Genomic DNA, 27,946 nt, shown 5'->3' on the forward strand with positions numbered 1-27,946 from the left:
CTAACAACCAAAATATTGACATTGAACCTTGCAAGGGAACATTAAGATAGATTACCACAAGCTTGGTCAGAGAGCTAGGTTTGAAGGAGCATCTTAAAGAATAAGGAAGGCTAGATGTGGAGAGACTCTACTAAATGCATGAGGGAGACAGGGTAAAAGGATTTGCAGATTAGGTTAGAAGGGGAGCAGTGCATGTGATTAGGTTAGATTAGATTCCTACAGTGTGGAAACAGACCATTTAGCCCAACAAGTCCATACCGGCCCTCCGAAGAGTAACCCACCCAGACCCATTCCCCTACCTTATATTTACCCCTGACTAATGCACCTAACACTATGGGCAATTTAGCATGGCTAATTCACCTCATCTGCATATCTTTGGATTGTGGGAGGAAACTGGAGCACATAAGTGGCTCTGTTGAAAAGAAAAGAAAGAGCAGCCTGGGCCAGTTGGGCTGTTTCATCCTTGCTTTTCCAAATACAAGTTTTAAGGCACTTTGTGCCCCTTTAACAAGCAGATTCAAGGTTATAAATGCTAAGAATAACAGCCGGTACACACCAGGCTTTTATAGGAACATGGAGGCTCTCATTTTGATTGGACGTTCCCACCCACCTTGCTGTCTGCTAGGTCGCAGGAGCGATGGCTGATGAACACCATGTCATGTTTGCCTTCAGTGAAGGTTGCACGCCGAGGGATGTTGCTCCTCGGGTACGAGAGTCTCAGTGCTGTCCCCTCTAGTGTCACAAAGACTGAGAAGGTCAGTGATGGATGGTAGGTCTCAGGATCGTAGTTATAGATTTCATTCATCCAGCCCTGTAATGCAGAAAAGAGAAGGATAGGGTAATGTAACATACTCATCAGTTATTGCAATAGGTGAAACCTGGATATAGTCTACAAGCTGCAAGAAGTTTAATGTGAAAAGCAAAAGAATTGCAGATGTTGTAAATCAGAAACTCACCCCTGGTCACCTCTCTCTTCTGGAGAGAGAGAGAGCAACCTGATGGTCCCCTGAGATGATGGCAAATTTTACTTCATCGTCATAATTATGTCCAGTTTCTAAATCCAGCATTTTCCAATTAGGCCACAACAATGAAAGAGTTCAGAAAAGATTTACAAAGATGTTGCAAGGGTTAGATGGTTTGAGCTGTAGGGAGAGGCTGAATTGGCTTGGGCTGTTTTCCCCTGTAGGGTCAGAGGCTGAGGGGTGACTTTGTAGAGGTTTATAAAATCATGAGGGGCATGCATAGGGTGAATAGACAAAGTCTTATGCCTGGGGTCGGGGAGTCCAGAACTAAAGGGCATAGATTTAGGGTGAGAGGGGAACAATATAAAAGGGACCTAAGGGGCAACATTTTCACACAGAGGGTGGTGTGTGTATGGAATGAGCTGCCAGAGGAAATGGTGGAGGCTGGTACAATTACAAGATTTAAAAGGCATCTGGATGGGTATATGAATAGGAAGGGCTTTGAAGAATATGGGCCAAGTGTTGCCAAATGGGACTAGGTTAGGTTTGGATAGTTGGTCGGCATGGACACGGTTTCCGTGCTGTAAATCTCTAAATAAGCAAGGGTCTGATGAAAGGTGGAACATTAGACAGAGTCTTATCAGGGTTTGAATGACGTGGGCTGAATCCAGGTTGTGGCAAAAAGGCTGGTGCTGCCTAACTCCATGTCGGAAGGAACTCAATCCATCTTTTGTTCACTTTGCTGAGGAGCATGGAATGATTGTCACTAGGCAGGTCAAGTGCTAATGAATGGGGGGTTTAGAGCTTGTTAAACACCTAGTTAGCCACATGACTAGCCTCACCAATGTACAGTTTCCGATCTTCCCAAACAAACTGAACAAGCCAGATGGTGAGAATTCCGAATGTGGAAGTTTGAGAATCCCCAAGGCACATTTCCTATTCACTTTTCTGCCCTTGGCAGCCCCTGGTAACTCTCAGTGTAACACTGTAACACAGACACTCTGTGCTCAGGGTCACACACCCAGCTCCTGGCCTGCACCACAGGCTCCATCTCTGGGCTCTTTGCTCACTGTCACAGCACTCAGTCATCCCGAGGCTTACCTGCACACTCACAGTATCCCTGCCTTACCTTGTCTCATCGTGTTTTGCATTTTTCCAGAGATACCAAGCTCACATTACAGCTGGCTTGCTGTGCCATTGAATACAAAGCGAGGAAGATTATCTTGGTTGGCATCAGGCCTCAGTTGAGTAAAAGGAGACAGCTTTCAGTCAGAAGTGTAGGTCTGGGCTCAGTAAGTCAAGGGCAGCCTCCAAGACTAGTCCAGGTCAGTCCGCTGCTCAGGATGGTCAGAGTCAGAACACCATCTATCTCAAGGGTCAGATGGAGGGGAACCTACCACTGTCTTGAATCTTTGTGCCTCATTGTGGGCTGTTTTCCTCCTGGATTAAGAGAGAGGCAGTTAGTAAAGGAGTTGAAAGTCAGTGACGTTAATTTCAGGGCAGGTGAGTAGCTATCCTGGGTGAGTGAATAGGCAGTGCAGAGTGGATGGAGGATCACTGGTGTGATTGGGGGGTGGCTGAGTGAGGGAGGGAAGGCAATAGTGAGAATTGTAGATTATGAGCCTTGGTGGGATGTGGGTATCTCTAGAGGGGACAGAGGGAGTGGGAGGGATTGGAGAGAAGGTCTTCACTGGCAGAGTGGTGAAGGTAATTGACCTTCTTCCCATGTTGCTGTGCATTTCTCTAGACAACTGAGACTGTACTTGACCCAGATGGCAAACACAGACCAGGTTGGCATGCTCTCCTGGCATGGTCCTATGGTTACAGGCCTGTGCACCATCTCGACGAGTTTGACTTCCAGGTCTCTGCTCGTAATGAGGGTGTCAATTCACCCCCGTTTGCAATTTTTGGGGCTAAGGTCCAGAATTGGACAGCTCCAGTCCGACAGCGCTCAGCCAGGTGCACACGGTGACGAAAGACAATAAACAATAGACAGTAGGTGCAGGAGCAGGCTATTCGGCCCTTCGAGCGAGCATCACCATTCATTATGATCATGGCTGATCATCCACAATCAGTATCCTGTTTCTGCTTTATCCCCATAACCCCTGATTCCACTATTTTTAAGAGCTCTGTCCATCTCTTTCTTGAAAGTATCCAAAGACTTGGCCTCCACAGCCTTCTGGGGCAGAGCATTCCACACACCCACCACTCTCTGGGTGAAGAAGTTTCTCCTCAACTCTGTTCTAAATGGCCTACCCCTTATATTTAAACTGTGTCCTCAGGTTCTGGACTCACCCATCACTGACCTTCGAAAGATGACACCGGTGCCAGTCAGTCCTGGGATATCCCGGCAGTGACGAGTTGTTCCGGGAGCAGGGCACATCATGATGGGGATCGGGGTGGTGGGGGAGTGGGGAGGTGCCAGAGAGGCGGGGTAGGTAGCGAGGCGATGAGAAAACTGACTGAACCTCACTGAGAGAACCCAGGCGGAAACTCAATGAAACTGACAGAAAGATCCTGCCCATTGTCTCTGCTTCTCTCTCCATACGTAGCTGATGCCTAACCTGCTGAGTGCATTTCCGGCATTTTGTTTTGGCTTGAAGCCAAATAACATCCCATTTCTTGATCAGCTTGCGGGGAATGCTTACATCTTATCTTCACAAACAGCTGATTGTAAAAGCACAACACTTTTTCAAATAGCTCAACTATTGTGCCTCATCGAGACATTGAAACATATGTGCAGGAAGGTTTGGGTTAAGGAAAAGTCCAAGCGTCACTGCTTCAAGTACCTGATGGAGCTACAATTGTGAAAATTAATTTCCTTGCTTAATTGCGAACTCATTTACACGGGGCCACAGAGCTGCGTGAATTGGGTTTCAATCCTCTCCTGCTAATCTCTGCCATTTGCTCTCCTCCAGGCACTCAGCCCAATTAACTGGAATCAGAAGATAATTTTTGCAACAACGTTACAAGCTTTGCAATTAATCTCTCATTATAGCGGCTTCCTGCCTGTCCTTTAGTTGTAATCCAATGGTGTAAGACACATCAATGGTGACAGAGCACGGATTAATTGGCATGGGGGAAAAGGGCCTGAAGGTCTTGCCTGGATTGTTAAAAATTCTTTGTTAGCATCTGCAACTTTTTAAAAATTGGTTATTTTCCTTCATATCTAAATCTTTGATGGACCATATTAATCTTTCAGTTAAATGTGCTGAATCCCTCGTCAGTATTGGAATCATCAGCTTCAGTCTGGGTTCATACTTGACCCATGTTTAAATTAAATAAAGAGGTGATGTGGGGATAATGTCACTGGGTCAATAATCCACAGGCCAATGTCCTGGGGACATTTATTCAAATCCCACTGTGGCAGTTGGTGAAATTTAAATGTCATTTTTCAACCTCTGGAATAAAAATAAAAGTTTGCATAATGACAATGTGTAGCCACTGTGGACTGTTGTACCCAGGTTCGATTCCAACCTCTGGCCGATTGTTTGTATGGAGTTTGCCTGTGTCTTCATGGGTTTCCTCCAGCTGCTCTAGTTTGCTCCCACACAGGTTAAGTGGATTGGCTATGCTAATTTGTCCCATAGTGTCCAGGGATGTGCAGGCTAGGTGGATTAGACAAGGGAAATGCAATGATAGGGGTGGGGTGCTCTTTGGAGGATCAGTGTGGGCTGAATGGCCTGCTCCCACACTGTAGGGATTCTATGATGCACGTGACTCCAAACCCACAGCAATGTGGTTGACTCTTAACTGCCCTCTGGGTAATAAACACTGGCTTAGTCAGTGATGTCAAGGTCCCACGAATGAGTAATTGTTTTAAAAAGATTACAGTTTTTGACTCATAGCCCAGACATGATTGTTCGGCTCAATTATTGGCGCTGGATAATAATGGTAAATTTTGATGCTCATTGCAGGGATCCATCTCTCACTATTGGAAAAAGTTCAAACTCCAATCAGCAGCTTCCTCTGACAGTTTAGCTGAGGTGGGGGATTTAGGTTACTGAAGCTACAGCCTAACCCTGCACTGCATGTCCTAATCCTATTCAAAAGCATAGTTGTAGACCATGCGTTGTTAAGTTCCTAAAAACATATTCATCAGTATCCTCATTTGGAAGGGTACGCCCCATAATATTTATAAATCCAACGTCAGTGCTGAGTGACTTTCTGATCTTAGTTGGAAATGTTATGGACTCATATTTTGTTCTAGCTTATTCTGATGTAAACCATCTTTACACATCTCTGGAACATCTGGCTAATAAGGATACCCATGTCAGGCTTCTACTTATTGTCTACAACTGCACCTTTAACACTATAATCCCAACCAAAGTAATCTCCAAACTCTGAGACCTCGGTCTATGCTCCAACCTCTGCAATTGGATTCCTGACCTCCTGACCTACAGACTGAAATTCATGAACACAACAGCACCTCCTCCACGACAATCTTTACATCAGCACCCTGCAAGTACTCAGACCCCTACCCTTACACGCATGACTTTGAGGCCAAATTTTGTCTGAACTTCATTCACGGGTTCACTGATTGATGGTTGGTGTGGACTTGTTGGGCCGAAGGGCCTGTTTCCACACTGTAAGTAACCTAATCTTAAAAAAAAACTAAATGAATATTTTGCTTCTGTCCTTGCCAAATTAGAAAATGGTGACGATGACCTCATTGAAAATGTGGGCGTTGAGCAACTGAGCATCACAGTGATAGGTAAGGAAGAGGTGCTAAAAAGGCTGGCAGTACACCAGGTAGAGAAGTCACCAGGCCCAGTTGGGATGCATCCTAGATTGCTGAGGGAGGGAAGGCAGCAAATTGTGGAGCTATTCACAGAAATTTCCCAGGCCTCTCTGAATACAGTATTATTCTAAGGAACTGGAGGATTGAAAGTGTGACGCCATTGTTTAAGAAAGGGGAAAGTATAACCCAGGAATCTACAGACCTGTCAGCTTGATATCAATCGTGGGAAAACAGCTGGAGGCTGTAATACAGGAGAAGGTAAATATGCACCTCAAGAAAGATAAGTTAATACCAGTCAACGTGGCTTTGTCAAGGGCAAGTAATTTCTGATAAATTTAATTGAGCTTTTGGATGAGGTGACACAGGCAGTGGATGAGGGCAGTGCTGTGGATTTTGTATATTTGGACTTTCAGAAAGCATTTAATATGGAGCCACATGTCAGATCGGTTGGTAAACTAGACATGTTTGGGATTGATGGGTCCTTGGCAGCATGGATTAGAAGTTTGGCTGAAAGATAGGAAACAGAGGGTAGGTATGCATGGGCATTTCTTAGATTGGATTTAAGTTGAAAATGGTGCTCCCCAGAGACATTTGCTTTTTCTGATTATTATATATGATTTGACAATGGGTATTGAGGGCAGAATCTCAAAATTTGCAGATGGTACTAAGTCAGTGAACGTGAGGATGACGCTGAGTGACTTCAGAAGGATGGCCCAGTGGCTCAGTGGTTAGCACGGCTGCCTCACAGTGCCAGGGACCCGGGTTCAATTCCAGCCTCTGGTGACTGTCTGTGTGGAGTTTGCACATTGTCCCCGTGTCTGCGTGGGTTTCCTCCGGGTGCTCCGGTTTCCTCTCACAATCCAAAGATGTGCAGGTCAGGTGAATTGGCCAAGCTAAATTGCCCAAAGTGTTAGGTGAATTAGTTAAGGAATAAAAGTAGGGGAATGGGGCTGGGTGGGTTACTCTTCAAAGAGTTGGTGTGGACTTGTTGGGCTGAAGGGCCTGTTTCCACACTGTAGGGAATCTAATCTAAGGGCACTGGTAAATTGGCCAAATGGGCAGACACCTGACTGGTGAATTTCAACGTAGAGAAATGTGCGGTAATGGATTTTTGGCAGAAGAAACATAGTGAGCCAATACAGGCTCAAAGGTAGACATCTGAGGGGAGTACAGGAGCAGAGGGATTCAGGGTTCACATACGTGATTCTCTGAAAGTGGACAGGCAAGTTGGAACAATTGTTAAGAAGGCTTATGGGATTCTTAGTAAAAATAATGACTGCAGATGTGGAAACCAGATTCTGGATTAGAGTGGTGCTGGAAAAGCACAGCAGTTCAGGCAGTATCCGAGGAGCAGGAAAATCGATGTTTCGGGGAAAAGCCCTTCACCAGGAATGCAGGCAGAGTGCCTGAAGGGTGGAGAGATAAATGAGAGAAAGGTGGGGGTGGGGAGAAAGTAGCATAGAGTACAATAGGTGAGTGGGGGTGGGGATGAAGGTGATAGGTCAGAGAGGAGAGTTGAGTGGATAGGTGAGAGGAAGATAGGCAGGTAGGTCAGGTCATGGGGATAGTGCTGAGCTGGAAGTTTGGACCTGGGGTGAGGTGGGGGAAGGGGAAATGAGGAAACTGACGAAGTCCACATTGATGCCCTGGAGTTCAAGTGTTCCGAGGCGGAAGATGAGGCGTTCTTCCTTCAGGCGTCAGGTGGTGAGGGAGCGGCGGTGAAGGAGGCCCAGAGCATCCCAGAGATGTTCCCTAAAGCGCTCTGCTAGGAAGCGTCCAATCTCCCCAATGTAGAGGAGACTGTATCGGGAGCAACGAATACAATAAATGATATTGGTGGATGTGCAGGTAAAACTTTGATGGATGTGGAAGGCTCCTTTAGGGCCTTGGATGGAGGTGAGGGAGGAGGTGTGGGCACAGATTTTACAGTTCCTGCGGTGGCAGGGGCAAGTGCCAGGATGGGAGGGTGGGTTGTTGGGGGGGCGTGGACCTGACCAGGTAGTCACGGAGGGAACGGTCTTTGCGGAAGGCGGACAGGGGTGGGGAGGGAAATATATCCCTGGTGGTGGGGTCCGTTTGGAGGTGGCGGAAATGTCGGCAGATGATTTGGTTAATGCGAAGGTTGGTAGGGTGGAAGGTGAGCACCAGGGCGTTCTGTCCTTGTTATGGTTGGAGGGGTGGGGTCTGAGGGCGGAGGTGCGGGATGTGAACGAGATGCATTGGAGGGCATCTTTAACCACGTGGGAAGGGAAATTGCGGTCTCTAAAGAAGGAGGCCATCTGGTGTGTTCTATGGTGGAACTGGTCCTCCTGGGAGCAGATACGGCGGAGGCAGAGGAATTGGGAATATGGGATGGCATTTTTGCAGGAGGTAGGGTGGGAAGAGGTGTAATCCAGGTAGCTGTGGGAGTCGGTGGGTTTGTAAGAAATGTCGGTGTCAAGTCAGTCGTCATTAATGGAGATGGAGAGGTCCAGGAAGGGGAGGGAGGTGTCAGAGATGGTAACATTCTGTGATTCAGTGAAATAGTGATTTGTGTCCATATGTATCTCTCTGCGTTAAATTCATGCAACCACAGTAGACAGTACCTGTCAGTGCTGAAAATGTGTTGCTGGAGAAGCGCAGCAGGTCAGGCAGCATCCAGGGAACAGGAGAATTGACGTTTCGGGCATAAGCCCTTCTTCAGGAATGAGGAAAGTTTGTCCAGCAGGCTAAGATAAAAGGTAGGGAGGAGGGACTTGGGGGAAGGGCATCGGAAATGTGATAGGTGGAAAGAGGTCAAGGTGAGGGTGATAGATCAGACTGGGGTGTGGGCGGAGAGGTCAGGAAGAAGATTGCAGGTTAGGAAGGCGGAGCTGAATTCGATGGATTTGACTGAGACAAGGTGGGGGTAGGGGAAATGAGGAAACTGGTGAAATCCGAGTTCATCCCTTGTGGTTGGAGGTTTCCGAGGCGGAAGATGAGGCGCTCTTCCTCCAACCGTCGTGTTGTTGTGGGCTGGCGATGGAGGAGTCCAAAGACCTGCATATCCTTGGTGGAGTGGGAGGGGGAGTTGAAGTGTTGAGCCACAGGGTGGTTGGGTTGGTTGGTCCGGGTGTCCCAGAGATGTTCTCTGAAACGCTCCGCAAGTAGGCGGCCTGTCTCCCCAATATAGAGGAGGCCACATCGGGTGCAGAGGATGCAATAGATGATGTGTGTGGAAGTGCAGGTGAATCTGTGGCGGATATGGAATCTAGTACCTGTCAGTGCCTTGCAATGCCTTCAAACCTGGAGTATCACATCACTACCAAACGTACCTGATGGCGTAAACGTTGACAATCTAGTTTTGTGTTATTAGATTAGATTAGATTAGATTAACATAGAAGAACATAGAACATAGAAGAATACAGCGCAGTACAGGCCCTTTGGCCCTCGATGTTGCGCCGATCCAAGCCCACCTAACCTATACTAACCCACTATCCTCCATATACCTATCCAATGCCCGCTTAAATGCCCATAAAGAGGGAGAGTCCACCACTGCTACTGGCAGGGCATTCCATGAACTTACGACTCGCTGAGTGAAGAACCTACCCCTAACTTCAGTCCTATATCTACCCCCCCTTAATTTAAAGCTATGCCCCCTTGTAATACCCGACTCCATACGCGGGAAAAGGTTCACACTGTCAACCCTATCTAACCCCCTAATCATCTTGCAATTAGATTACTTACAGTGTGGAAACAGGCTCTTCGGCCCAACAAGTCCACACCGACCCGCCGAAGCGCACCCACCCAGACTACATTTACCCCTGCACCTAACACTACAGGCAATTTAGCATGGCCAATTCACCTAACCTGCACATTTTTGGAGTGTGGGAGGAAACCGGAGCACCCGGAGGAAACCCACGCAGACACGGGGAGAATGTGCAAACTCCACACAGTCGGTCACCTGAGGCGGGAATTGAACCCGGGTCTCTGGCGCTGTGAGGCAGCAGTGCTAACCACTGTGCCACCGTGCCGCCCGTGTTATGTGAGTTGTGGAAACCAAAAGCATACTTAGAAATAAACTTCAAGGCAAAGTTGTTCATATTTCTATAAACAACAACTGTGTGCAATTATGTGGATAAACTCACTGATCAGATGCACTCCTATCTTAATAATCGCTTAACTGACCTGAAGCATGAAAGATTATATTCTCCCCAGCAGAACAATGCTGCATTTTGGGAAAGCAAATCTTAGCAGGACTTACACACTTAATGGTAAGGTCCTGGGGAGTGTTGCTGAACAAAGAGACCTTGGAGTGCAGGTTCATAGCTCCTTGAAAGTGGAGTCGCAGTTAGATAGGATAATGAGGAAGGCGTTTGGTATGCTTTCCTTTATTGGTCAGAGTATTGAGTACAGGAGTTGGGAGGTCATGTTGCATCTGTACAGGACATTGGTGAGGCCACTGTTAGAATATTGCGTGCAATTCTGGTCTCCTTCCTATCGGGAAGATGTTGTGAAACTTGAAAGGGTTCAGAAAAGATTTACAAGGATGTTGCCAGGGTTGGAGGATTTGAGCTATAGGGAGAGGCTGAATTGGCTGGGGCTGTTTTCCCTGGAATGTTGGAGGCTGAGGGGTGACCTTATAGAGGTTTAAAAATCATGAGGGGCATGGTTAGGGTAAATAGACAAAGTCTTTTCCCTGGGATCGGGGAGTCCAGAACTAGAGGGCATAGGTTTAGGGTGAGAGGGGAAAGATATAAATGAGACCTAAGGGGCAACGTTTTCAAACAGAGGGTGGTGCATGTATGGAATGAGCTGCCAGGGGAAGTGGTGGAGGCTGGTACAATTGCAACATTTAAGAGGCACTTGGATGGGTGTTTGAATAGGAAGGGTTTGGAGGGATATGGGCCGGATGCTGGCAGGTGAGACTAGATTGGGTCGGGATATCTAGTCGGCAATAATGGGTTGGACCCAAGGGTCTGTTTCCGTGCTGTACATCTCTATGACTCTATTAACAATTGAGATGGTGAACTAGAAACAACGAGAGTTCACAACATGATACTTTAGACACGTGACAATAAGTGTACAATTTTCAACATTTGTCAACTAGAGGTTGTGCCTGAAAAATATCAATAAGAGCAGGAGGACTGCAGGTTTCCATCTGACGGGTGGCTGTGCAGTTACGATGACCTATGTTACTAACCAGAGGAGAATCGCTTGGATTTTGCCATTTCCGTAGTGAGGCTTCCAAGGAGACAACATATGTGCTTTCCCAAAGCCCAGGTCCTCATGCACAACTCCGTGGTGGGGAGGGGGGGGTGTGTGGAGTAGGAGGGGGGCGAAGCGGGGTGGTGCTGGATAGTGTCTCAAAATACTGATTTTCATTCAGCTTTTATCCCGGCAGGTGAAAAGAATTGGGAAACTGAAGAAGCTTCCGAGGTAAGTTTAGACTTTTCGACTTCCGTTTTTGAACCCAGGAGGAGTGCAGGAGGGATCCTTCAGACCCATAACGACGATGTTGGCCTTTAGGCGGCACGGTGGCTCAGTGGTTAGCACTGCTGCCTCACAGTGTCAGGGACCTGGGTTCAATTCCAGCCTCGAGCAGCTGTCTGTGTGCAGTTTGCACATTCGCACTATGTCTGCTCCAGTTTCCTCCCACAGTCTAAAGATGTGCAGGTTAGGTGAATTGGCAATTCTACATTGCCCATACTGTTCAGAAATGTGCATATTAGGTGCATTAGTCTGAGGTAAATGTAGAGTCATAGGAGAGTGGGTCTGGGTAGGTTATTCTTCAGAGAGTCGGTGTGGACTTGATAGGGCCGAAGGGCCTGTTTCCACATTGTAGGGATTCTGTGGTTCACGTCCCAGGCACTGGCCAACTGGATACACTCTAACCTGCTCCCCTGTACAAAGTTGTGTGCTACTCCCTGTCTGCCTATCACTGAAGATCCAACATGATCATCGAAGGCTACTTGCACCGCTAACAGAGAGTGGTCCGCTGCAGTAATTTTAAGGCAGAAACCATTTCAGGGAAATTGAATAAATAGTTAAATTGCAGGAATGTATAAGACCATGGGGAGAAGGCAGGCTCAGTCTGATTTCCCAAGCAAAGATCTAACACTGTGGGCTGAATGACTTTCTTCCATGCTTAATCCACTAGTCCCTTTTGCAGCATGATCCTATTTTCTACTCTCCAGCTGCTTTTCTTTAGGTTGTACAGTGAGAGCAGCACCCACAGTATTCTGACCAGCTGTTCTCTGATATCTTGATGATGCAACCCCATGCTTTGTTCAAAAGTCAAATGACTGGATTGAACTCAGAAGGAATGATTTTGGGAACTGTGCAATCCCACCCCCCACCCTGCGGAACTCTCTTCCACCATTTTCAACATCCACGTTCTCCCCAGACCCCACCCCAATCCAGATTAAAGAGGCAACAGAGGAAGCACTTTTGTCACTAACGTGGGTCAGGGCAAGAGCATGTGCTGATGCATCCGATAATCTCACTCACTGAAGAGAGTTCACCTGGCTATACAGAACAACCTCGATTATCTAGTTGAGACGGGCGGGGAGTATTTTGTTCGGATAATTAATCTGATCGTAAGCAAGCGGTAATTTATGAGTGCTGGTTATCTGAACATACCCCGGTTATCCGGCAATGCAAGCCATAATGCCGGTTAACTGCTGAGCTACCTAATGCTGTTTTTAAAGGACCTTGAGATCTTGTTCAGATAATCCGAAATTCAGATAATTGATGTTCAGATAATTGAGGTTGTTCTGTAATAGTTGGACCACAGTAATCCACTTACCTTCGGGTCGACCACTGTAAGAGGGAGGCAAAATAAAAGCCCAAGCTTACTGTAACAATGAAGCAGCCAATGATTGTTAAGTAAAAGCCGAAAGAAGCGCGGACATTGAAAATCAGAAACAAAAACAGAAATTGCTGGAAAAGCTCAGCAGCATCTGTGCAGAGAAAGCAGGGTTAACGTTTCGGGTTCAGTGGCCCTTCCTCAAGACCAATGGTGGTTAGGAAAGGGTTGGTTTTTAATGATTATCAAGTATTGCATCTCATGGTTGTTTAATCCTGAGAACCTCTCCGTAGCTTGAGTGCATCAACCAATGGGTTAGGGCGGCACTGTGGCTCAGTGGTTAGCATTGCTGCCTCCCAGCTCCCGGGGCTTGGGTTCGATTCCTGCCTCAGGTGACTGTCTGCGTGGAGTTTGCACATTCTCCTCATGTCTGTGTGGGTTTCCTCCAGGTGCTCAGGTTTCTTCCCACAGTCCAAAGGTGAGCAGGTTAGGCGAACTGGACATGCTAAATTGCCCATAGTGTTACGTACATTACTCAGGGGTAAATGTAGGGTAGGGGAATGGGTCTGGGTGGGTTACTTTTTGGAGGGTCGGTGTGTGGACTTTGTTGGGTCGAAGGGTCTGTTTCCATACCATAGGTAATCTAATCTAATTTATTTTGGGCATACAAAAATAAATGGAATTTAAAGAATGTGGGTTTTTTCTTATGTAAAATCATACACAACAAAATGTTATAGCAAACCATCTCTTTCCTTTGGTATTAGCCTGGCAGGTTCTGTTGCTTTCTGGTTTCATTACAGCACATTTCTCTAAATGTAACTCTGATGATCTGAAGGCTGCAAATAGTGGTCCAAGCCATGATAGCACTATGGGAAAAGGCAAGGAATTATGTCAGCTGGCACAGGAATCGAATTGGTATTCCTTCGCAACACCTTCCAGCCAACTGTGTTATTTAATTCTTTAGCAGTATATCGATAGGGGAAGAGATGCTTCAAAGATTCTCTCTTTCCTGCCACATAACGAAAGTAATGCTCATGATATTATAATTGAATTGTCATGCTTAATAATTAAAGTGTTTTTCACAAAGAGGAAGAACGTTAATTTTGTAAAACCTAATTTGAGGATTTTTAAAATGTGGTCGTTGATGTGATTTGGGTGTCACTGGCTCACCCAGCATTTATTGCCCATCCCTAATTACCCTTGAGAAGATGGTGGTGGAAAATCTTCTTGAACTGCTGCAGTCGAAATGGTGTCTCAGATATGAAGGAAGACTGGATCAACTGGGTTTGTACTCGCTGGAATTTAGAATGAAGGGGATGGCTAGGATCCCATAGAAATGTATTAAATCCTGATGGGACTGGACAGACTAGATGCAGCAAGAATGTTCTGGATGTTGGGAAGTCCAGAACTAGGGGTCACCGTTTAAGAATAAGGGGAAGCCATTCAGGACTGAGATGAGGAAGAATGTCTTCGCATGGAGAGTTGTGAACCTGTGGAATTCTCTCCCACAGGAAGCTGTTGGGGCCAGTTCGTTAGATAGATTCAAGAGGGAGCTGGACATGGCCCTTGCAGCTGAAGGGACAAAGAGAGAAAGGGGAGATGAGACGCTGAAATCGCATGAGCAGCCATGAATGGTGGTGCAAGCTCGAAGGGGCGAATGGTCTATTCCTGCACCTATTTTCTACGTTTCTATGTTTCAGTGTTAGGAAGGGAATTCCTAGATTTTGACTCAAAGACTGTGTGTAAAATATTAAAGCCAACTCCAGGAAAAGAATTGCAGCCCTTTACCTTGACAGTCTCGGAATCCTTGGGTTCCCTAACTATGTTCTCCGACTGCGGAGGTTCGTTACCCAGCAGGATTACACGGTTGGGTTGTGGAAGCCTTGGTGTCTGCAGTGAAATGATGAGTAGGCCCATCATAAATCCACAGGCAAGTCCGATGCAGAGGCCAGACAGGAACGATGGCAGTGGTAATACAAAGTAGCTGTAGGCCAGGGTGACAAAACACATCAGAGTTTTACTTGGCACTTTTCGAGAAGGTTGGAGTGGGGTCAAGGCCCGACTGGAGTAGGGGCATGTAGCATCATGTCCACACCACACACTGTCCTCACTGGGCTCCGCTTCTACGACCTGTAGCACATCTCCATCTGAACAGATCTCGTACCTCGGGCTACTGGTGTCCCCATAACCCTGTGGAAAGGGCAGACATTGTTTCCTCTGTTTTCCTTTCGCATGTCTTCCTGGGGAAGACACCTCGGCATGAGGTGGCCTACCGGCCTCTCGCTTTTCGGATTTAAGCATCTCTATTCTGAACTTATCAAAGCCAGGCCTTTTATTCTTGCTACAGGGATCATTGCTGCAGTCTTCAGCATTAGGGGTACAGAAGGAGCCTGTGCCACTGGTGTTCGACTGCGATGCTTTAGATTTGGGGCTACCACTACTTTCATCTCCAATTATCTTGCTTAGCATGTTCAATGGCTCCTGGAGAGCCTCGGAGAACTTTCTTTTGGTGTCTTCAAGCTTGGCTTCAACTTCGGGCACCTTGAAGAAACTGATCTTGCTCTCGGTGGGTGAAAGCAGTGGCGATGGTGGAGCGGTCTTGGAATCTCCATTTCTCCCCTTGGGCTGGGTTAACTGCCGCCAGAGATACAGGTTCAGCTTCGAGTCCGACTTTGACTGTGTAACCTCTGGCTCGTGCCGTGAAATTTCGGTGGAGATGGACTTGACCAGGTTCAGCAAAGGCTTCGGCCTCAGAGAAGACGTGTCCTTGGACTCGATTTCCGTGGACAGGGATTTGACCAGGCTGATCAAAGGCATCGCTTCAGAAGAGCCACAGGAGTTCACTGAGGATGCCAGAGGGGAGGTTACAGTTGGAAAAAGGAATTCGCCTAATAAGCCGGGAATCAAAGGAGAAGACGGGAGGGATGAAGCCGGCACATTCACGTGTTCCTCACCATTGCGAACACTTTCTTCTGCTGTCCCTTCATTCCCCTCTGCCGTGGTTATTCCAATGTCCTCCCTAGCCATTGAGCAGCTCAGTCCCTTGCCTTCTGAACTCTCCCAGTCTCCACACCTCGCTGGAGAAGTTAAATGGATAACAATGCCTTTGCCCTGGGATACAGCGGGATGCTCCTGTGGTTTGTGTCCCTCCTCTTGGATGTTGGGCATTGTTGGAGAGCAGGATGGGGGTAACAGCATTTCATGGTCCTGCCCCTCACTTCCGAAATTTGCCATCGCTTGCACGCTGAAGACTGGGTCAGAGTTTCTGAAAGAGAAATGCAAGTGTTATTTTAATCAATCCGTCACTCTGATGGAAGGTTTTTGGGCCCATACCTTCTCATCTTGATGATAAGTCCCTCTGTGGCTCCTGGTGGATTCTCCCAACGTAGTTATTAATTTGACATTTTCAATAAAAATAGACTGCAACTATAATTGTAAAGATTGTTGTGGCTTTGCAATCAACTACCAATCTCACAATGGAGTTCTTGACAAATTCTGTGCGGATGCCTCATGCCCTTGAATAATTTTGATGATTTAAGTTTCGTCATTCTGCCTTGACGCCTACGGTCACCCTCAGAAACATCAAAAGACATATTCACATCACCTGCAATTCTGGGATATTTTAAATTCAGGGCCCCATTTACATACAATTATGGAGTCATAAAATCAGACAGCATGGAACAGACCATTCTGTCCACCCAGTCGATGCCCATCATAATTTCAAACTAAACTAGTCCCACCTGCCAGTGCCTAGTTCATATTAGATTAGATTAGATTCCCTACAGTGTGGAAACAGCCACCGAGACCCATTTCACTCTGACTAATGCACCTAACACTATGGGCAATTTAGCATGGCCAATTCACCTGACCTGCAGGAGGAAACCGGAGGAAACCCACACAGACACAGAGAGAACATGCAAACGTCACACAGAAAGTCACCCGAGGTTGGAATCGAGCCTGGGACTCTCGTGCTGTGAGGCAGCAGTGCTAACCACTGGGTCACCGTGCCGCCGATATTCATCCAAATCTTTGTTTTTTGATTAGATTAGATTCCCAACAGTGTGGGAACAGGCTCTTCGGCCCAACCAGTCCACACTGACCCTTCACACATAATTCAGCACCGCCTTCCTAACCTGAGATCTTCTTCCCGACCTCTCCGCCCCCACCCCAGTCTGACCTATCACCCTCACCTTGACCTCTTTCCACCTATCACATTTCCGACGCCCCTCCCCCAAGTCCCTCCTCCCTACCTTTTATCTTAGCCTGCTGGACCAACTTTCCTCATTCCTGAAGAAGGGCTTATGCCCGAAACGTCGATTCTCCTGTTCCCTGGATGCTGCCTGACCTGCTGCGCTTTTCCAGCAACACATTTCCAGCTCTGATCTCCAGCATCTGCAGACCTCACTTTCTCCTTCAGAGAGTAACCCACCCAGACCCATTCCCCTACACCTAACACTAGGGGCAATTTAGCATGGCTAATTCACCTGACCTGCGCATCTTTGGACTGTGGGAAGAAACCGGAGCACCCGGAGGAAACCCACGCAGACACAGGAAGAATGTGCAAACTCCACACACTCAGTCGCCCGAGGCTGGAATCGAACCTGGGTCCCTGGCGCTGTGAGGCAGCAATGCTAACCGTTGAGCCTCCGTGCCACCCCACATGTTATTCATGTACTTATCTAAGTGTTTTTGAACTTTGTGACTGTACCCACATCCAGCACTTCCTCTGGAAGTTCATCCCCCACACAAACCTACTCTCTGTGTAAAAAAGAAGTCCCACATGTCTTTTTTTTAGAAGTCTTTCTCCTCTCACCTGAAAAATATGCCCCCCAGCCTTGAAATCCCCCACCCTAGGGAAAAGACACCTGCCTAATGTATATCACTCAGGATTTAATAAACCTCTGTAAGGTCTGTAGGACCTCTATAAACTTTGACAAACTTCAACCTCCTGCACTGGGCTGAAAGAACTCCCAGTGCATCCAGCCTCTCCTTATAACTTTCCTTATACAGTCGATCCACTTCCCTGCAGAATGGGTGTAGGAAGAGGATACTGTACAGACATCACCAGGGAATCAGCAGGCTTCCCTTAAATGCCTGTTGACCTAGAAGGGGGTCTAAGGAGAGTCCAATGGGAGGGAAAGGTGAATGAGGAGCACTGAAGGCTAACACTGTCCTTGACACTTGGGGAGAACGCCAGCTCTTTCTGGCTCAGTGAAGGTAACTCTCACCCTTACAGATAAGGGACTGGGTTTGAGAGTTGAATCTGATCCCTATAATTGTGGTGAGTGAAGTAAGCTTCCAGAGGCAGAGTGAAGACTCACTCAGCAGAACCTCTTGGCACAAGGGGAGACAGCTATTTAGATGAAATAAACCAGTTGCTTGGAGATCCACATTCCACAATGTGGGAAACCATTTGCTGGAAGGAATTGGGAGTGACAAAATGACCACATTTTTCAGGCACACATTCCACAGATTCCGCCTTCAGACATGGTAAGATTTGGCAGCTAGAGAGTTGGAACAATCATGCATTTCAGGACTGGCAGATAAGAACAGGCATGGCAGGCATTTGAATGTCTCGCCAAAGGTAGCCAACATTCTCAGGCCATGCTCACAGCTAAACAGGCGTTGAGCCCAGACAGTTGGACCTAAGCACTCCACAGTCCGAAATCCAAAAAGGATAACTTTTATTTCCAAGGGATGTGGTTGCCGCTGGAAAGTCACCATTTTGTGCCCACCCCTTTTTGCCCTTGAAGGGAAGTGTCAACCACATTGCTGTGGGTCTGGAGTCACATGTAGGTCAGACCAGGTAAGGATGGCGCCTTTTCTTTCTTAAAAGACATTGGTGAGCAAGACTTTGAAAAACAAAAGCAACTAAAATCCATAATAACTTGGTGCTCACCGTTACTGAAACTAGTTCTGGTCTCCCTGCTTTAGAAAAGAGATGTTGTTAATTATGAGAGGGTGCTGAAAAGATTTACAAGGATGTTGCCAGGGTTGGAGGGTTTGAGCTATAGGGAGAAGCTGCCTAGGCTGGGGCTATTTTCCCTGGAGTCTCAGAGACTGGGGTGGGGGGGGGGGGGTGGGTGGGGGGGGGGGGGGGGGGGGGGGGGTGGGGGGGGGGGTGGGGGGGTGGGGTGGGGGGGGGTGGTGACCTCATAGAGGTTTACAAAAACATGAGGGGCATGGATAAGATAGATAGACAAGGGCTTTTCCCTGCGGTGGGGGAGTCCAGAACTAGAGGGTATGGGTTTAGGGTGATTGGGGAAAGATTTAAAAGGGATCCTCAGTTCCCTGACATTTCTGGGAAACTGTTGATTTTTTTAAATTCCAAAAATATACTTTATTCATAAAGAATATCTTTTTGTTCCTGCATAGTCACTGAAGCAGTTCTGTTTTGTACAGTATCATATGAGGAAACAAGCAAACATTGGAGGAGCAAATTCATGCGAGGCATGGAGAACCAGGGAAATTGATAAATGAGCTACTTAAAACGGGTAAGAGTTGGGAAATTTAAAGAAATACAAAATCCTGGTCTCAAACCAAAACGTATTCAGCAGACAAGGAAAATTCAGCAACAGTCATAGTGAAGCTGCAAAACAACATCTCCCCTATAGCCTCAAGGAGTGGGCCAACCACCACTGCTTTTCCCATATCAGCTGTGGTCAAGTGTTGGCAATGCTCACAACTGGGTTTGTAGGTGATCAGCAACAGTACCCAAGGCCGAGAGAGGGGGAGTGACCTCCCTGCAGTTATAGCCATGCTGCCAGTGGGGTTGTTCATGGGGTACTGGGTTGCCAACCGAGGCATCAGGCTGAATCCGGAGGCCTGCCCGTGTGGTGTGGGCTCTCTTGCTGCTGCCAGTGCAGGCTGAGACCCTTAAGTGGCTCTCAATAACCTGGGAGACATTCCCTCCCTTGACTTTGTCAGGAAGGCAATGGATTCCCTGCCCCATTCCTTCATAAAAGGCAGCATTCAATTCCACCCTCAGTGATATTGCAGAGTCGTCTGTTATTAAGGACAAAATAGTGGAAGTCTATCTTATGCTTTAAGAAGGCACTGTTCTCTTCTGAGGTCCGATCAGAATGGACTGTTTTGTATTAAATTCCCGGCAGGTTATGTCAGTCCCATTTGTCAGTGCTGCAGGAGGTTTATAGAAACTCTGATTGAGCTATTCATGCTCAGAGATTCTCAACACAAAGAGGTGACTTGGAAACAATGACAAGATAATCATATTCCTTTATAACATGTGGGTATTGTCAATAGAAAATGAAATGATTGTGAGATTGTTGCATGTTATAGCAACTGTAACAGTATAAAAACAGCAACATCATTATTTACAAGGTGAAGTGTTTTTTTTGATGAGTCATCTACAACATTACAGCTTTGTGTGCACAATCCTGCCAGTTTTAACGAAAGCTGGAACTAAATAATAGTAGACAGGATCCTGAAAGCAATTATGAATTGAATGTGATACCTAGATTAGCAATCAGATGAAACTCATTATATGTTGAAATGAAAGCTAAGCATAAACTTGGCATTCACCTATAGCCAATACAACCATCTTATAAAAACCAAAGAACTGCGGATGCTATAAATCAGAAACAAAAAAAGAAATTGCCAGAAAAGCTCAGCAGGTCTGTCAGCATCTGTGGAGAGAAATCAGAGTTAATGCTTCAGGTCTGGTGACCTTTCCTCAGGACAAATAAAGCACAATTTTATATATTTGTCTCATTTCAATTAAGTTCCACCATCTGCTCAAGCTCCCAAGGATGAGTACTTTTTGAATATTTCCTGACTATTCAGAATGAGCCAATATTATTCAATAACGGTTTTCTGAAGGAACATTCCTTACATAGAGTAACACCTATAAACATGGAGGTTTCTGTGCTTTTATACAGTTATAGAGTTATCAGTGATTAGATGTTGATCCAAATGTTTGCTCCTGAATCAGGAGTGCAGATTTAGAAACTCTTCCAGCTCCATAAATCCAGCTTGGAAGAATGTGCTGTCTAATTTGGGACTTTGTTACTGAACTAACTCCATAGAGGCTGGTATGCCATCACCAAGTCACCCTTTATTTACACATACATAGTACATGACAGTGACCCAGCTAGCACAGAGCCAGCTCCTAGAGTGACAGAACCCCTGAAACTCCTGTTTATATCTGTCAGCCAGGGCTCCCTGATTGGATCAGATTAACAGCCCCGATTAGGGAACTCATACTCAATGAGATCCACCTGGCTGACCTCATTACAATCGCCACAGTTACAACTGTAAGGAAATCAGATCTACAGCCCTCACTCCTCACAGCATATCCCTCCCTTCACACACTCCTGGCACAGTGGCTCAGGGGTTAGCACTGTAACCTCACAGCATCAGGGACCTAGGTTCAATTCCAGCCTCGGGTAACTGCCTGTGTGGAGTTTGCATGTTCTCTGGTTTCCTCCCACAGTCCAAAGATGTGCAGGTTAGGCTGGATTGACCATGCTAAGTTGCCCCATAGTGTGCAGGCTAGGTGGGTTAGCCATGGGAAAGGCAGGGTTACAGGGATAGATAAAGGGATGGGTCTGGGTTGGATGCTCTTTGGAGGGTCAGTGTGGATCCGATGGGCTGAATGGCCTGCTTCTGCATGTAGGGATTCTATGGTTTCCAATCAGACCACCCGTTCTAATTTATTTTGGCTGCCTTTCATGCAAATTGGTGTCTCCATTTAACAAACCCAATGGACAGCAAAGGGAACCCCACTCTGTTTGCATAACTGTTTCCTTGATCCGTGGATTTGCAACGTATAATTCAACACTGATACCCCCGCACTCTCCTGACCATCCCTAAAATGTCAGGTGTTGATTTGGGAATAGAGTTTTCAGAATCGCGGTTGCTTCACTATCGTCACAAAGTGGGAACCATGTCAGCATTTACAAAAATTCTGAAGCTAACTTGCCAGGCTTACCACACAAGACTAATAAATTAATTAATTAGGGATGCAGAAATCCATCAAGATTCTTATGTTGCAATTCATTTCAAGTTGGAACTTGATAACTGAAGAATGGAACAAAAGCTAACATAGTTAGTTAGCACTATGGCAGCACAGTGAGTGTATCTGTCAGTGAGCATGGGTGGTAATGCTCCCAGGTCTTGGGTGGGGGCAGACATTTGTCAGTTCAATCCCACACTCAGTTTCCATTCATCATCTCAGCTAATGTGGATGTTTTAAGGACACTGGTCATTCTCCCGTCAGGTACTAAGCCAAAAACAAAGGCAACATGATTATTCATTCTCACAAGGCTTATAAAATATTGCTGGCACAGATAACTTGCTAAATGAATCCATTACATAACAATTCAGACTGCTGTGTTCTGAAGCAGGGTCTCTGGATCCAAAAAGTTAATTCTGCTTTCCTTCCACATTTAACAGAAATTTACCAGTACTTCCACACAGATCATCTACTGTAACCTCAATGTGGTCTCCTCTACATTTGGGAGACAAGACACTAACTTGTGGATCATTTCAGAGAATATCCCTGGGACACCCGCACCAACCAACCCCACCATCCTGTGGCTAACTCCCCCTCCCACTCCATCAAGGACATGCAGGTCCTGGCCCTCCTCCACCACCAAACCCTAACCACCTGACGCCTGGAGGAAGAACGCCTCATCTTCCGTCTCGGGACACTGCAACCACACGGGATCAATGTAGATTTCACCAGTTTTCTCATTTCCCCTCCCCCCACCTTATCCAAGTCCTAAGCCTCCAACTCATCACCACCCTCTTGACCTGTTCATCTTCCTTCCTAACTATACACTCCACCCTCCTCTCTGACCTATCACCTTCATCCCCACCTTCAAATACCTATTACATTTTCAGCTACTTTCCCCCAGCCCCATCCCCCTCCCATTTATCTCTCAGGCCCCCTGACCCACAAGCCTCATTCCTGATGAAGGGCTTATGCCTGGAACGTCGATTCTCCTGCTTCTTGGATGCTGCCTGACCTGCTGTGCTTTTCCAGCACCACACTCTTGACTCGTTTCTCTCCACAGATGCTGCAAGACTGGTTGAATGTTTCCAGCGATTTCTGTTTTTGTTTCTGATTTCCAGCATCAGCAGTTCCTTGTTTTTCTTCTGTTTGATTTGAAGTTATTTATTGTGAAGTGCATCATTGAAGTAGTTTGTGTGGACATTTCCCAGGATATTGCCGGTTTCAGAGGGTTTGAGTTATAAAGAAAGGCTGGATAGACTGGGACTTTTTCCACTGGACCCTGGGAGGTTGGGAGGCGACCTTATAGAAGTTTATAAAATCATGAGGGATATACATAGGGTTAATGGGAGGTTTTTTTTCCATAGGATGGGGGATTTCAAGACTAAGGGGCACATTTCAAAGATGAAAGGAGAAAGATTTTAAAAAAGATTTGAGGGGCACATATTTTATACAGAGGGTGGACAGGAGCAGCAGATTGGACTAGCTTAATTTGAGATTATGTTCAACATGGACTGATTGAACAGAAAGGTCTGTTTCTATGCTGTGTGACTGTATGACTATGACTTTGGTGGGGTGATGGGGTGATGTGGAGATGATGTAGGTTTTGATGGGGGAGGGGGGTGATCTCAAGAAGGGAGTTGATTCAGGAGTTGGGAGAAGGGATATGGACCTGGAGAGAAAGTGGTGTCGAGTGTTCGATGAAGAGATGATGTCCCAGGAGGCTAGCCCATCCCAGAAAGCTGGAGTTGAATATGAGGCCCAGCGCAGATTGGGAACCTGTGTGTACAGATTGAAGCCTGATACAGAGATGACGGAACTTGATGAGAGTATGGTTGAGTTGAGAGGCAGGGGGGATTGGGACGAATGAGGAAGGATGGCTGGAATGGAGGTTGTTGGTGGGGAGTGATCTCAGGAGAGTTGGGAAGCTCAATAAATCAACAGTAGTTTAAATCCGATAGATAATGTGTCTTGGAGCGTCATTAAAGATTCAAAGTGGCAGCTACATCCTTGGGTCCTGGCTGTTTCTGACCCAGCCTCCTGCCTCAGTTATTTTAACTAGTAGGTAGGTTGGAGTGGGCAGTCTAATTTTTAAGACTTTCATCACTCCCAAACACTGTTGCGGCCAGTTTGTTAGATATATTCAAGCGGGAGCTGGATGTAATCCTTGCAGCTAAATGGATCAAGGGGTAGGAGATGCTGTGGGCATGGGAGACTGAAATTTCATGGTCAGCCATGATCATATTGAAAGGTGGAGCAAGCTCAAAGGGCTGAATGGCCTTCTCCTGCATCTATTTTTGATGTTTCTATGTTTCAAACTTCTCCCACCTCACCAAACCCTCACGGATTGTAAAGAAAACTTTACAGCTTGCAAAAAAACTAAATGAAAAGTTTTAAATGAACTCGCTCATTTTCTCATCTACTCGCAAAGATTGGCTATTACTTGAGCAAAGGAAATATTGTCACAAAATTCCAGGATTTTGATCCTGTGACACCAAAGGAACAATGATATGCTTTGACCTGGTTGAGGACAAAAATATTTGTATATTGAGACTCTGGTTATGCAAGGAACGTACTCAAATGTCATCGAAACGGGTAAAAAAAGTTAACTGGAATCACGAGCTATTTGGATCACTGGGTAGTTGGAGTGAGAGAGACATATGCCAAGCAAGTTAATCCTTATGTAGTTAATCACCTGTTTTCTCTGAAGACCAGTGCACAATTGAATGAGTGTCTGTCAAAACCCCTGAGTTGGTTTTCATTCTATCTTTTCATTTAAAGTCTTGAAAACCATTTATGGTTTTGATTATCTGCTTAGCTCAGAAAGTAAAAAAATGAACACAGCAGCTACTGTCTCTTCAAGAAGAGCTGAACTGAGAGTAATCATTTTTACCAACTCAGTGTTGAAAACAAAAGGCCACAGAAGTGTGTGTGTGTGAATTTCGAGTGTGTGAGAATTTCAAGCGCATGTGGAATTTCAATTGTGTGTGTCAATTTCGAGTGTGTGAATTTCAAGTTTGTGTATGAATTTCAAGTGTGTGGGTGTGTCGGCCTTTGAAGTGTTTCTCATTCTAATTGTGAGACCGTGTTAAGTAAAATAAGGCTATTCTTGTTTCATTTTAAAAATGAAAGAAGTGTGTCAGTGCATCGGTTACATCGGTTACCAACACTTAAACACTCATTGAATCGACATGCACACACCCTTAAAAATAAATCTGATCAATCGGGCATGCAAGTCAAGACAAGAGGAGCCATCGCAGCCTCCTCATCTTCATTCAGAGGCAGAGCGTCTTTCAGGAATCACATTTTTAACCTTGCTCCCAATGTAAATAAGTCATGGTGTTAATAGCATTTTTCATGTGCCATTGAGTGATTTTTTTTGCTTCTGTTTTGTAAGAAAGCATTAGAGGAGATATTTCACTAATCTTCCTGCTTGTCAACTTCCTACACAGCAATTTATGTCCGTGAGATTTAATTTATTGTCTGCTGTATATATGAGGCAGGGAGTGGGGAGATGCCTGGGAGAAGTCAGGCAAATCCCTTTCCAAAGTTGGAAGCAATTGGTTGAGTTTTCCAACAGAGTTTCAGCGTTGAGGTGAGATTCTTAGCAGGGAGCAATGAGAGATATAATAACAGGGATTATCACTTGCTATTGTCCCCACTAGCTGCAAATCTCACTTCAGTGACATGTAGCTTCCTATCATTGGAATGGATAGAAGCTCAACTCCAGCTCACCATGGGCTTCTTCTTGGACACCCAATGCCAACATCACAGGGAACATGGCAATGGGCACGTGCACTTCCCATCCAAGGATGCTGGCATCTGACACATTGCAGCTCCTCCATGCCAAGTCATGGCACCTGGATCGGGGATGTGTAGTTTGGGTGCTTCAGCCATGGGAAATGTTGGGTTAGATCAATAGGGTAGGACAGGTGGGTCTGGGTGGGAAGCTCTTCAGAAGGTTGGTGTGGACTCGATAGGCTGAATGGCCTGTTTCCATATTGTAGGGTGACTCTAAGGATGCACTTGCGTAATGCTGCTGCTCTTCAATGTCTCACATGTGCTGGTAACCCACGGTGAAATGCTGGTTGCTCACGGGGGACAGGCTGCCAGGCTTGCCCAGGGAGTGTCTCAGCACTGCTCACTTGCTTTCTCAGTGTTCACTTACTTAGTACCTGACCGGATGCTCGCAATATCCCTGCCTCTGTACTGTCTGAGCTCCCCCACCCCATCTCGAGCTGACAGACTCATCGTACTTCTGTCTCATCTTGTTGTTCAGTGCAGAGACAGAGCCAGCACCTTCTAACATTGGGCAGCCAGCCATGATCACCCAGAGGATGGACGTGCTGCACCAATCTCACAGCTGCACCGCATGCCAGCCAAGGGCAACGCTTCCGCCAAGTCTCAGGGAGGTGGTTTTGGCATTTCCAGGGAGGCTCCTGTCAGTGCCAGCACAGAGGCTGCCCCCGATATCAGTCCAGGAGCTTTGGGCACTAACAGGTTCTGTTACAGTCTGTGCCTTTTCCATCTGGGGATTGGGTCACGGTCTGGATACAGTGCAGAGGATCGGGGAGCTGCACAGATATCACTCAGGGGGTCTGGCCACTCGCTGTCTGGGGTTCGCCAGCTAAGCCACTCAAGTTTGCTGGACCACCGTTTACAGCTAGGCAGCCCCTTAAAAGGGAAAACCCTTTGAAGATACACCAACACAGTGGCGGTGAGGCATATTTGTAAGCTCAGTGTTCCTTGTGACCTTTAGGCATTCATATGCATTGAATATCATGTTCACCTTTTTGGTTTAGCCTACATTATGAAAGCTATTCCTTAGAAAATTCTATTCATTCGGTTCCATTAAAACTTAATGCAAAAAAGACAAACTTTAATATGTTTTCCATCAACTGAAATTCTATGCAGTTCATAAATGCTTCATTGTCTGTATAATTAACTTTACGGCAATCTGATCATTACTATTCCCCATGGAAAGATACATAGAAACCTAGAAGATAGGAGCAGGACGAGGCCATTCGGCCCTTCGAGCCTGCTCCGCCATTCATCACGATCATGGCTGGTCATCCAACTCAACAGCCTAATCTTGCTTTCTCCCCATAACCTTTGATCCCATTCACCCCAAGTCTATATTTAGCCTCCTCTTGAATACATTCAATGTCAATGTTTTGGCATCAACCACTTCCTGTGGTAATGAATTCCACAGACTCATCACTCTTTGGGTGAAGAAATGTCTCCTCATCTCCGTCCTGAATGGTCCATTCTGAATCCTCAGAAGGTCCCCCCTGGTTCTGGACACTCCTACCACTGGGAAGATCCTCCCTGCATCTACCCTGTCTGGACCTGTTTCAATTTTATAAGACTCTATGAGATCCTCACTCATTTGTCTGAACTCCAGTGAAAACAATCCTAACCCAGTCAATCTCTCCTCCTATGTCAGTCCCGTCATCCCTGGAATCAGCTGGGGAAACCTTCGCTGCACTCCCTCGAATCTTCCTCAGAAAAGGAGACCAAACCTGCACACAGTATTCTAGGTGTGGCCTCACCAAGGCCCTATCTAACTGCAACAACACATCCCCGCTCCTGTACTTGAAACATCTCGCACTAAAGGCCAACATACCATTTGCCTTCTTTACCGCCTGCTGCACCTGCATGCTTACCTTCAGCGACTGGTGCACAAGGACACCCAGATCCCGTTGCACTCTCCCCTCTCCCATTTTACAGATCACTTTTCCAATGTAGGTTAAAGCAAAAATGTAAATATTATTTTCAATGCAAATGAAATGTGTCAAATTCCTGGTACCTTGTCAAATGATTCACATTGCATCTGTTACCATAACATTGTCACTTGTTGATCCAGCTCATTACTGTTACCTTACTGCATTTTCTAATTTATTCTGGAGCCAGTTCCGAGGATTCACTGGGCTGTTTCCAGAGGGGAGGGGTGTGTTTTACAAAGAAAGAGTGAGCAGTTCAGGCCTAAACTCTTTAGACTTTAAAAAGAGAGGAAATCTAACTGAGGTATACAGACATAGAGAGGGTGTCTCCTTATGTGGGGTGATCTACAACAAGAGGTCATAGTTTTAGTATAAGGGGGCAGCAGATTTAAAACGAGATAAGGAGCAATCACTCCTCTCAAAGGACTGTGAATCTGTGGAATTCATTGCCCCCAGAGCATGGTGGGTGCTGGAACACTGAGAAAATTTGAAGAGGAGTTATTTACTTAGCAATGGATTGAAAGGTTACGGAGAACAAGCAGAAAAGTGGAGTTGAAGCTGAGATGAGATAAGTTGTGATTATGTCGATGGCAGCACAGGCATGAGGGGCTGAATGGCCTACTCCTGCTCTTCGTTCTTATGTTCTTACTTTTAAAAGAAGCGCAATAGACAACAGTTCAATTTTATGTTGGGTAGGACACAATATAGATCAATTTGTTTCAATGCAGGTTATATTTTCATCGCCACATTTAGAAATCATTACACAGCGATATGAGGTTG

The 27,946-nt window shown here is 46.2% G+C and overlaps 1 protein-coding gene across 4 annotated transcripts in view; it reads right to left on the reverse strand.

Annotated features, from left to right (window-relative positions):
• The window catches only part of tex2l (testis expressed 2, like), a 112,750-nt gene that overhangs the window by 61,354 nt on the left and 23,450 nt on the right, over window positions 1-27,946 (reverse strand). For all 4 annotated transcript variants that reach the window (XM_087997923.1, XM_087997922.1, XM_043711317.2 and 1 more), the window contains exons 2-3: window positions 14,258-15,734; window positions 611-811 (exon numbers count right to left, since the gene is read on the reverse strand). In XM_087997923.1, the coding sequence (XP_087854049.1) occupies window positions 611-811; window positions 14,258-15,734 (1,678 nt within the window). The remainder of the gene's footprint in view (window positions 1-610; window positions 812-14,257; window positions 15,735-27,946) is intronic.

Source organism: Chiloscyllium plagiosum, unplaced genomic scaffold, assembly GCF_037043375.1.
Source record: "Chiloscyllium plagiosum isolate Xiang-an unplaced genomic scaffold, Cpla_swu_hap1 HiC_scaffold_20, whole genome shotgun sequence".
NCBI lineage: Eukaryota > Metazoa > Chordata > Chondrichthyes > Orectolobiformes > Hemiscylliidae > Chiloscyllium > Chiloscyllium plagiosum.